General features: G+C 32.2%; 2 protein-coding genes across 10 annotated transcripts in view; one reads left to right on the forward strand and one right to left on the reverse strand.

Moving 5' to 3' along the window:
• Window positions 1-4,234, reverse strand: part of LOC141538480 (ras-related protein Rab-37) — a 79,777-nt gene extending 75,543 nt beyond the window's left edge. For 2 of the 4 annotated variants that reach the window (XM_074259970.1, XM_074259967.1), the window contains exons 1-2: window positions 4,093-4,234; window positions 3,867-4,029 (exon numbers count right to left, since the gene is read on the reverse strand). The gene's annotated coding sequence lies outside the window, so the exon portion shown is untranslated. Of the gene's footprint in view, window positions 1-3,866; window positions 4,039-4,092 lie in introns of all 4 variants that reach the window. The other 2 variants (XM_074259969.1, XM_074259968.1) reach the window with 2 other exon arrangements.
• Window positions 2,846-11,562, forward strand: LOC141538479 (polycomb group protein Pc). 6 transcript variants are annotated; one of them, XM_074259964.1, is made up of 5 exons: window positions 4,640-4,775; window positions 5,351-6,325; window positions 7,178-7,345; window positions 7,424-7,891; window positions 8,309-11,562. In XM_074259964.1, exons 2-5 carry the CDS (start codon window positions 6,266-6,268, stop codon window positions 9,062-9,064), a joined length of 1,452 nt encoding a protein of 483 aa, XP_074116065.1. In that variant the 5' UTR covers window positions 4,640-4,775; window positions 5,351-6,265; the 3' UTR covers window positions 9,065-11,562. The 6 variants fall into 6 exon arrangements, with proteins under 6 accessions (XP_074116062.1, XP_074116063.1, XP_074116061.1 ...); XM_074259961.1 differs by lacking the exon at window positions 4,640-4,775 and adding an exon at window positions 2,846-3,672 and having other exon boundaries at window positions 7,178-7,891; XM_074259962.1 differs by having other exon boundaries at window positions 4,525-4,653; window positions 7,178-7,891.
• Window positions 11,563-12,175: the final 613 nt, after the last annotated feature.

Here is a 12,175-nt window from a genome sequence, read left to right on the forward strand (position 1 = left end):
GTTCAAATACTGGCGCGGTATAAACTGCGCGCGCACCCGTCCCTTTTTCATCATTCTGTTCACTTTCATACCACGCATACATAAAAATAATACACTTGTAAAATACATGTTAGCTTATAATGTAATATACTGTACTTATGATCATCATACTGTATTCTTCTCTCGGTATTTATCAAGCGAGATGATTTCGAACCGACAATCGCGTTATTTTTTCAGGATGAAAGTTACGACTTATGACGAATCGGTCAAACGAGAACAAGGAAAACAACTGATTGTATATTACGATTAATATTACGACTTACAGCTTTTAAATCTAATCTATTATTAAAATCAAGTGTGTAATAAGTATTAGCAACAAAGATTGTATGCATATAAGCGTGCAAAAAGAGCCACGCCCTGTAAATCTTACGATGGACGCTACGCATCGATATAAATCGCGACTGAGATATTAATCCATCGACCCTCGAACTCAATTGACCTTTCATCAACGTTATCTCATCTGCTAGAACTTTTCGGAAAATTTCGAAGCTATTTCAAGACTACGTTGATGTTCCTAAATTAAAACTAGTCCATGATGATCATCGATCTATACATTACGATAAATTATCATCTTCACCGCGGATAAAATTCTCTGCAGACAACTCACTACTGTACAGACAACTCAGTAAGTATAAAGGTCTTGTAAATATAAAGCGTTTATTGTTGCGTGACGATTCGGATGTTCGGCAATTTGCAGAGCTATTTTAAGAACGTCATCGACACTATTCACTCGAGCATTCGAATGTACAGACGTCAATTTTTTATTACTGGTAGTATTTAATTTGTCTAGATAATTATGGATTGTTATTTATGATGTTTTGCACGTACTTATTCTTTCACAGCTATGCAAACATATGTATATTATCAATACCAAGATGGTTAACCATTGTGGAAATGCATATATTGTAATTATTGTAAACGAAAAAGGCATTGGAATTCAAGATAATATAAATAAAAAAAAAAACACGATAATGCTCATCAGTATTTTTATAAAACAAATAAAAGGAATTCTCATTGTTTTACGCTGACATCAAGCATCGAAAAACGAAGAGTTTACTGATAAAAAAATGCACTTGGTGATTAAAGAAAAGAATTCTTGAACTGAAAGAATCATTATAAAGAGTTTGATTACCTTAAAAACAATTTTCTTGATCCAAATTTTATCATCTCTAATCTCCGAGTTAATTTTTTTTATCAGTATAGTTTTGGTTCAAAGAAAATACTTTAAGAAACAGCAAAAACGTGCAGACAATATACATGGATCCGAAGGCCGATTATTGACTCGTGATTATTTCACGGTACGTGATTCGTGATGTGGTCCTTGAGGTCAAGCAATCGTTTTTTTTTTTTTTTAACAACTGACTTAAAGAATAAGAGACATACTCTGAAAAATTTACATCATCAAACCAAAGTTGCTTACAAATATCATTCTAATGTATAGATTTATCAAATAATAATCAAAACGTGGGATATTTTTCAATTAAAAAATGGCCAAAGCTCAAAAATCTAAGCACAAACGCCATAAATCTAAACAAGCAAGAGGACTTTGGGTTTAATTTTGAGAAGATACGATTGATTGTCCATCGAGAAGGCAAAGAAGAATACTTCAGCGACAATTTGCCGAAAGGTATCGAAGAAAAGAGTAGGAGGTACAAGAGATCAGAAGAAAAACAGGCGGGATGAGATACTAGAAGGAAGAGTAGAGGGGCTGCACACCCAGAATCCGAAGGACTCAAACAAATATCCTCATGTTTCACATTTACACATACATATCTGTGTCTATATACCTTTATACGTAGAGTATATACAGTACTTATATAGCAGTAGGTAGAAGCCTTTCATGGAGAGTAGAGAAGAGACGCAAACCCCAACACTCTTGGGAGAGGTGAAGAAATAAAAAGAACGAGAAAAATACGACGAGAGAGTAGACCTGATATGAGAGCCGTAGTCGTATCGTTCTCGGGGTATTGGGGGAAAGCAAGCGCAACGGAGACGAAATGAACTGCGTAGTGTTCAGTTGTAAAGAAGCGGCATCGTCGCACGAAGCTCCGGGGCCAGGATATTTCAATACCGACAGTCGGAAGAGGGGAAAGGCTCCCTTCTCTCATTCTCTCGATCGTGTCCTTCTCTTTTACTCTTATTAACTCAACTATCTTTGTATATATATATATATATATATATATATATATATATATATATATATATATATATATATATATTTTATATACATAGATATATATATGTTATACAAGTTCCCCTCCCGCAGAGAGCGCCCGAGGCCGACAGAACCCTCGAGCCGCTACGACATACGTTAAAACGTTGCGCCAGAACACGAGACCAGACCTGTAGCACACAATTCCGTTGTTATTCGGGTTCGTGCTCGTTATGTACTCACATATATTTGCAAGGTGTGTGAGCAGTATGTACTACACACTACTTCACTGTATATAATGTGCTGCACATCGAGCCAAATATACCTATACTGGCACAAATATATAAGTGAAGTGAAGTGGAGTGAAGAGAGAAGAGAGCGGGAATGAATTCTAAGGGTTTATGTCGAGGACGTCGAGGTCGTTGAAGGGAGAATGGGGAAGAAAACTTAGAGTAGCACACGTGAACGCCTACTCTCAGCCGTCGACGTGGGTTGTCGCTCTTCTGTCATTGGCCGGTTCCCTTGAAGAAGGGGTAAATTGGCGGGACGCGGCGCCCCGACAGCCAATAAAATCGCTTCTAGCCGGTTTTTACAAAAGTAGATTTATGACGAAGAGCGGGACGTTGCTCGAAACTGAGGACACTCTCGTTTCGGGTCCCGTCGAGGTTACACGTACTTGTGCTGTTCGCTTCGTATTTTAGCAAGTTGTACGCAAAGTGCTAAGGGATTTATCGTTACAGTCGCGCGCGCAGTTATCCGCTCGCGCAGACTCTTGGGATTTGCTCTTGCTCAGTGAGTACATACACAAGTATATATTTAGCGAGTGAGTGAGAGTGAGAGAAACTGAGGAGTTGATGTGATATGCGTACAAGTGTCATGTCACATACGACCTGATTGAGCGGTCTACCTTAACGCGGTACCGTCTCACCTCACTGTTACTATTACTATTATAGTTATAGTTATAATTATAATCAGAATCAGTAAAGTTTTTACTGTTACACGAAAGTAACCGTGTGGTGTATTACGGCCTCGTCGCAGTGCAGTGTAGTGTTTATCGTGGAGGTTACCACAGTTTCTCTGTATCTGTACAGTATATCTACATCTACATCTACATCTGTGTATATCTATATATTATATCTGTACGTGAGCAGTGTACTCAATAGAGTTCTTCTGTGCCTGTGCTTGGTTACACACTAATGTTGGATTTTAAAGAGTGTGAGTATCTCTGAAAGTGTGAGTGAGTGTGACAGAAGACTGCAGACTCACGGTTGAGGATACACAGCGTTGCCAGCTTAAGCGATTCTACCCGTAATACAGCGTTGGATTCGTATGTGTATGCGTGCGTACACGCGCATCACATAATATTCCGTGCGTGTTACACACATGGATGTTGACGATCGATCGATCCGTTGTTGGGAAACTAAAACTATACACAAGTATCAGGATACCTTGTGATCACGGATTTCATTCCGGACTAAAACGTGAGCATACCACTCCAAAATTTCATTATTTAAATTAGAAAAAATGTAAATAAAAAAAAATAAATAAATTACCATACATACGTGTGTATTCAAAGTTAACCGTGTGTCAACCAACGTATGTGTGTGCTATATTATATGTATATTACAATAGATTATAGATGGATAATATGAATATGAATATCGCAGCGACTTACGAGTAGACTGGTGACATTTGGTGGGACTATTGACTGGAACTTGGCAACCTCGCAACATCAGCTTGCTCTCACACACAAGGGGACTTGGCCAGCCGGTAGACCCGACTTTTGTCTCGCTTTAACACACGCCAGCTATATCGGGTGTCATCTTCCTTCACCACTACTACAAATACTATACATATAATATATATTATACACTGTACTGTACTATACTGTACACCATTACCATTGCCATTACTGACATCCTCGTCCCTCGTTTCACCTCGCTTCGCACGGCTTTGTAACGCGACTTGCCCCTCTCTGGAGCTCAGCGTCGGTCTTTGTCTAGCCCCCCAAGCGTATCCCAGTCCCTTGAACATAATATCCCCACGCAACCGGGTCGGGCGAGTCTACGACGAGTTTCCGAGGGGAGTTTGGTAGAATTCGAGACCAGTCCGCCGTGAACCGGAGTATTAACTAGACGTAAAAGTATTATCGCTCGGTGGTTACTTATTGAGAGACATTCTGATGATTTAACGTTGGTTGTAGAGCCTCCGAACGATAACCTAAAAGTGTTGTTGATTATTCCGTTGTTTTTAGTTAATTTTTTATTAATTTAACTCTTTTGAGGTACTTACCAGTGTATTTATCCGCGGCCATGTTTGGTGTTTACGAGACAAGGAGAAGCTGTTACTCTGACGTCACTATACTAGACTGATTTCCCGGCAGAGGGCGACACTTTAACGGCTAAAAACATACACATCAATACTATTTACCATCGGGTGTTACTTGTTCGGCACTTTATACTGTACATACTATACCAAATATTTATATTATAGTAATAATAATTTAAATTATTTTTTATTGATACTGAAAACAGCAAAGAGGATTTAAGTGGGTTTATTTTTATGTTGTGTTAATTATATTTAGGTACAATTTATCATTTTTTTGACAAATACATTTTTGATAAAAAAAATTCATGAAAATGAAGTTAGCCGACATTTTAAAATTTTTTATTGAATTAATTTCTATTAAACAATTTAAAAAAAAAAAAATGTCACATTTAAAAAACTTGAAAAACTACAAGTGCAATTTTTTAGAAATATTTTTTTAGTTTTAATTTAATTAATAAAAAAAAAATCAAAAATTTTTAGACGTCTGCTAACTTCAGTGTCATAAAAATTCTACTTGTATAAATTGTAAAAAAACTATGCATATTTTTTTTTTTTTAAATAATTTATTTGTTGAATTAAATTCAAGAATCGTCAAGTGTCTGTTGAGTTCGATGTCATTTTATGTTTATAAAAAATTCTCACCTGAAATTTTTTTTAACAAATAAATTATTAAAAAAAAAAAATTTTTTTTGAATTTTAAGAGTGAGTTTTTGATAAAAAAAATTTTTTAATAAAATAAAGAGTACTTTCAGTATTATAAACATTAATAATAGTATTATTAATATTAATAATAATAATAATAGACATATTAATAACAGTAAAATTTTTCAGGTACAAAGATCCATGTGAAAGTTCAAAAAGCTGGAGAACAACACTAGACTTGCACTACTTACCAGTTTTAAATTAAAGTGTAGTGCTAAAACTAAAGCGTGAGACACGCGGATTGGATATTGGATAACGCGCGGCATTGCTGCGTTAAATAAACGTCCCGATGGGACGTGCGTGTACGGTTCTGGTTGTACTTGCCGGTTTCACTGGCCGTATTGTTATTGCAATTGAAAATACTACTACTACTATTGGAAGAAATACTATTTCTGGTACTGCAACAACTACAACAATTACAGACCGTCCTGAAAACATAAACCGTTACGACGACGACGACGCAGTCGTCGCGCTGGTGAAATAGCCGCTCTCTCTAATCATTGGCCCCGGTGGTGCGGCACGACCTGAGGCCAGTGCAAAAAACATTCAAATAATGTTTTAATACTATCGCAAGACAAGAGCCGCACGTGTTAAAATTTTATTTAATTCAATTAATTTATCATCATAATTATTGCTGTTAATAATTCTAAAAAGTTACTATTTTAGAGGGTGAAATTTTAAATTACAAGTCTATTAATAACACCACTGTTTACTGTGTTTGTTTTTACGTTGACAATCAGTGAAACGTACACTTACTTGGATTACGCGTGTGTATGTGTATCTTCAGTTGTGTGTCTACATAAGCATATGGTGTTTCACTAGCCAGTGGTTAAATACATCAATGTGTGGATTCAATAATTGGATATGCAGTGCTACATCAATGTGACGTTTGTGAGTTAAATTAATTTTTTGGCAGTAAAATTTTCATAAAAACAATCCAGTTGACTTGGTACTAATAACAGTTCTAAATTATATTATATATAATATATATTATATATTGTTTAATTATATTTAATTAATATAATTAAACAAGAAGTCATAAAAATGGATTTAGGAGATAGAGTTTACGCTGCTGAACGGATCACTAAGAAGAGAGAAAAGCGGGTGAGAATAATTATTACTGTTAACATTAGATGGCAGTAGCGGACAGAATGTGTGTTGCTTGTATGTGTTTTTTATCTGTAGGTTTATCATTTTATAACTCCCACCAGCGAGTTATCAGGAGGAGCTACGAGAATACCTCCTCGAGTACGAGTATATTCCCCTCTTTTTCGGATATTGCTCTCGAGAATTTACTACTTGACTCGTTAAATGCTAACGGGGACGCTCGTTTTTTTTATCTTTTTATTATCTTTTATATTTTATTTAGCTTCGTTCCATAACTTGATACACGAATGGCAGAAAAAATGTCTGGGCCAGTTACATCACACGATTTATTGCGTGACGCGATGTTGTTTCTTCTCATTTTTTTTTTTTTTTTTTTTTTTTTTTTTAAATCACTTGATTGTTATAAATGTATGGATGTATGGACTCAGAAAGAAAAAATTATCTTGGTTAAAATATAATTTTCTTGAGCTAAAAAAAAATCTTTTACTTTGAGAGAATTTTATGAGAAAAATTCGTTTGAAGCAAGAGAAAAAATCTTTAATGAAGATTATTTTTAAGAGTTTGATTATAAAATTATAAAATTTATTTGAACCAAAAAGAAACTACACAGAAAAAAAAAATTAACTTGAAGCAAGAGAAAAAAAATCTTGAATCAACTAAAATTTACTTAAACTAAAAACAACTTTTTTTACTTGATTTAAGATGATAAAAATAATATTCTTGGTTCACGTTTTCTTCTCTTGAATAAAGTTAATTTTTTTATCAATGCATGGATGAATGTATAAAAATAAATGAGAACAATAAATAATTAGATACTATTTAGTGAAAAATGAATTGTTATGATTGCAGGGGAAAATCGAGTACTTTGTTAAATGGAAGGGTTGGAGCAAGAAATACAATACATGGGAGCCAGAAGAGAATATATTGGATGTAAGGCTGATAGAGCTTTATGAAGAGAGTCAACGAGGCGGCGACGTTGTTACAAGAAGACCCAGACGGCGTGACACAAGATACAACGTAAGATACTGCTCTTTGTTGGATGATGAGATAGATGAAAAAGAAACAAGTACCAACGTGACTACTTTACATCAACAGGAGCAGGTTTTGGCTAGTTTGGTGGTCGAAGAGGAGCCTGGTGGTGACGAAAGAGCCGGCGAGGATAGTCAAGATGAAACTGGTAGTACTTCGGCAGTATCAGCGGCACCAAGTCGTTTAAATTCAGTAACAACCGCTGCTGCTGCTGCTACTGCTGATGATGACACATTACCTAGTTCACTTGATGGTCATGAGTCTCCATCACCACCAAAGTTGCTGCCAGCAGCCGGAGCAGCTACTTCCTTTGGCGTCGACTCTGACAGCTCTAACAGCAGCGTTGACATTCCATTGTTGCCCAGAAGAGAGCCCGCTGGTACCAAGAGGAAAGCCGAGGTATTGAGTAAGGAATCAGGTAAAATCGGCGTCACCATCACCACCAGTCCAAGCAGCGGAGGCGGCAGTCCACCACCACCGGCTAATAAAATACCAAGGCTACTTCCTATCAAATCTAATTCAGCACCTTATCACGTGAGCTTTTTTATTTTTTGCTAGTTTTCTAGGGGACCTTTATTGAAATGGTTTTGGAATGTTATTTTTTATTTTTATAGTTAAAGTCTTTTAAATTGTGATTTCGGTTCAAAATTTCTTCTCACGAATCAAGTTAATTTGTAGTATGCTGATTATCTTGAACTTTATCTATCTATTTATCTATTTGTGTAACAGAATCTTTTATCGTCATTATGAATCTTATGAATCTTATTAATAGAATCTTATGTAAATAATTTAATACTTGTAAGTTGAAACCTTCAGCTGTTAAAACGGCAAAACTATAATTTATTTATCAGTCCAGCAAAAATTTCCAAAATCATCTTTCTAAAGAATCACCCATGATTGATGTAAAAAATGTAGCTCATACAATCTAACAATAATTAATGAATTTTATAGAATCACAAATTAAATGGTAGAAGACCCTCGTCTTCGAGTGTAAAGTCGACACCAGAAGAACCTCTACCGGCAGTACCAACGACTCCAGCACCAGCAGTGCAGGACAAAAAGCGACCAGAGGCTGATGTACCTCATGGTCCACCTCCGTCACTACCTCGGGCACAACCTGCCCCGCTATCACCAAGAATAGACACTCCTCTGGAGCAAGTTGAACACAAACCCAAGAAAAGGCCTCTGGAGAAAACAGATAAGTCTAATAGTGCGGTCACCAACGGTGCCAATGGACACAAATCGCCCAGTCCCATAGATGCGTATACTAATAACAACAGGTTAACGTCTGTCGTAAACGGTCATCATGGTCATATTAATAATAATAACAATAACAGTAATCATAATAATAATCATAGTAACAATAACAACAATATCAATACTAGTAATAATAACATTAATAACAACAACAACAACAACAACAACAACAACAACAACAACAACAACAACAACAATAATATAAGTAATATAAATAATAATAATAATAACAACAATATTATGAGTATGAAACAACCGGACATAATAAAATCAGATTTGTATATTCCATTGAGTAGTCCGGGTACTGATTACTGGCACGCGAGAAACCCCGTTGCTGATCAGGTATTTATTACTGACGTTACGGTTAATTTAAAAACCGTGACTATCAGGGAATGCAAGACTGAAAAAGGATTTTTTCGTGAACGAGATCCTAAAAGCGATATTTATTAACTGAGAAAAAAAAAATAAATAATTAATAAATATAATTAAAGATACAGTCTTATTGTAAATATAAATTATTTTCACACAGATATACTTGATCATTGAACAAAGTGACGGCTATGATAAAATAATAATATTACTATTTATTTTGTCAATTGATTAAAGTATTGTAACAAATATGTGGCCAGATATTAATGAAATCGATTGGAGAGCTGGTTTAATCAGAACTGTAAATATATGTAAGCTTGTTAGTCTCTAGAGGCGGGTGATTTGGTAAATATAGATTGTAATTTATAAAATTATCAATTGTATTTACTATTAATATTAATGTTACTATTATTGTATAAATATTTTTAAGTTTTATTTTAACAGTTGATACAATTTTCTTTAAACGGGTAAATTATTAATGTAATTTTTTAATTATTATTTGGGCTGTTAAGAAGGATAACTATTCAATTGGTTTTAATTAAATAACCAGCTAATAGATTTATTCGTAAATTAGGAGTCGGATTCGTTGATTTTATTCGAATTCACCAATAGAGCCTTTTTTTTTTTTTTTTTTGTTAAAATTTAAACGGTATCCGTCTAAATAATATGTTAAATGAAAAATAGTTATCGTTTGTATATTTTTTAAAAATAATTCAACTTATTTTCTTCACTTATTAAAGTTTGTTAGTGTTTTTTTGAATTAGAAGAATTTGAGATAAAGGAGCGATAATTAAAGTAATAAAAACGTATTAATTGTTCCTTTTTTTATTTTTAAACAATTTTTATATTGTACAATTCAGTTTTGTTTTGTTCAGTAGTTAAAGTGACAAACGGCGTAGGAGCTTAAAAAAAATAAAACTAATAATTATTGTAATAAAAATAATTATTTATTTCTTTATATTGTTATTAATTTAACTGATTTATTGATCGTTGTGATCAGAGTATAAGTCTTTATAAAATTTTTACTATTAAGCGAATCTTAAACAAAGTTTTAATTTAAACAATAACCAAATTGTTATCAAGTATATATTCAAATTATTATTATTATTTTTATTATTATTATTATTATTATTATTATTATTATTATTACTATGATTATGTTTATAATTATTGCTATTTTATTTATAAAAAGTTTAATAAACACATGCAGAACCAGTGAATCCGTGATATAGATGATTATAGATAAATATTTTACATGCTAACAAAACAAAAAGCAACTATGCATACTGCTTATTTATTATTGCAAAGTTTTAGATTTATCAATATATATTGTAATTTAATTATTAACCTCTAATACCAGAAGTTGATGATTTTTACACTTTTTTCATCATAATTTACTAATGCATTTATTTTTTAAATACTTTTTTCTAAAGCTTAGATTTTTTTTTTTTTTATTATCAGACTATGGAAAGTCGATGAAAGTATCAATGGAAAAATATTTTGTAAAATTGTGTAAAAAGTCCGACATTAATGAAAAAGAAGTTTTATTTTATAAAAATATTTCACTGTTAACAATTTTACTAAAAATGATTTGTATTGATGAAATTTGTAAATTGTTAGACAAGTTTTAAAATTATCAACTTCGAAAATTAATATCAATCTACGTCATCTAACACGAGAAAAATTTATTTAATTACAAACTTATTTTTACAATTTATAATTTTAAAACTATTGAATTTTCTAAGATTCGTAGTAGAATTTATTGAATCGAAGATTTATCATTTATTTTATTTAATTATTTTTTTTTTTCTTTTTGTAAAACTTCTTTCCTCGTGTTATGATTAAGTAACGACAATTATTTACATGTAAAAAGTAATAAATAAAAAGTTAATTAATATATATTATACATAAAGATATACATAAGAATCTAATGTAAATAATTGTCATCTATTGTCAAGTAAATAATTATAAAACAGTGGATTGTACAGAGATAATTAACGATTAAAGAAAATCAAGCAACTGTTTTAATGTATAATTTATAATATTGTACATTTAAAAAAATGATAGATTTTGTATATAAAGTGTAAATAAGTTATGAATGAAATTCTCATATTCCTTATTGTAATTATAAGTGAGGGTAGATAAAATCGAGAGTAGTTGCAAAAAAGATAATTAATTTTTTTTTTTATTATAAACTTTGTACATAAAAAATAAAATGAAAAAAAAAAAAAAGATAAGTAGTTAAACGAAACTATCACATTATGTTGTATAATTCTGAAAAAAAAATTTTTTTTTAGATTTAGATTTTGAAATAGACTGTGCGCGTACCTTGGATATTTTTTTCTGTACTTATTGAAGATACAAAACAGTTAATGAAAAATAATTTCATTATTATTACATATATATGATAAAAAGTTGAAAACAGAAGCGAAAAATATCGCAAGTGACTACGCGAGGTATATATATATATACATTATATGTGATATATATGAACCCCAGTAGTACCAAATCCATCAGTAATTTTAGTTCTGTCTGGTACAGATTCCTTATATTTCAATAAAAATCATTACTTGAATTAATTATGTATTTATTCATTTACCTTTTCGATTTTCAACGATTGATTTGCAAATTTTCTATGTAAGTAATTAAAAAATTATTTTCAGCCTTGTAAAAGCCAAGCCGGTATAGTATACAAGTAAAAAGTAAAAAGTATAAATGAAATAAAATAAAAAATACCTATTATTTGTAATAACTATCGTCGAAAAATTAGTGAAATATTTGTTACTGCAAAAAACTTTATTGTACTCACTCAGCTTCATAAAAACGGGTTTTCATTTCTTCATAGCCGGTTCTTGTTATAATCCATTGGAGGTTTTTGATTTATCCAACTTAAAAAGAAAGTTGCGATATCAAGCATGTTCATCATTCACTTAAACGCGACATAATCGAAAGTTTTTATAAAATATCAAATATCTAAAACACAATAAAAAAAATAAAACTAATTATATCAATAAATTAAACGGAATGTCGACCGTTGTAACTATTCCCGGCTTTTTATGCGGTGTAAATGGAAAATGGCGTCACTAAAGTTAGCTGTCACTTGACAATTTTTTAATTTTTGTTAACAAATAAATTTGTTCCAATAAATGATTTTAAAAAAATTGCATTTGTAGTTTTTTAAAGTTTCTAAAT

This window comes from Cotesia typhae, unplaced genomic scaffold (assembly GCF_013202065.1).
Source record: "Cotesia typhae breed Kobodo isofemale line unplaced genomic scaffold, CoteBio_Ctyphae contig_22, whole genome shotgun sequence".
Classification (NCBI taxonomy): Eukaryota; Metazoa; Arthropoda; class Insecta; order Hymenoptera; family Braconidae; genus Cotesia; species Cotesia typhae.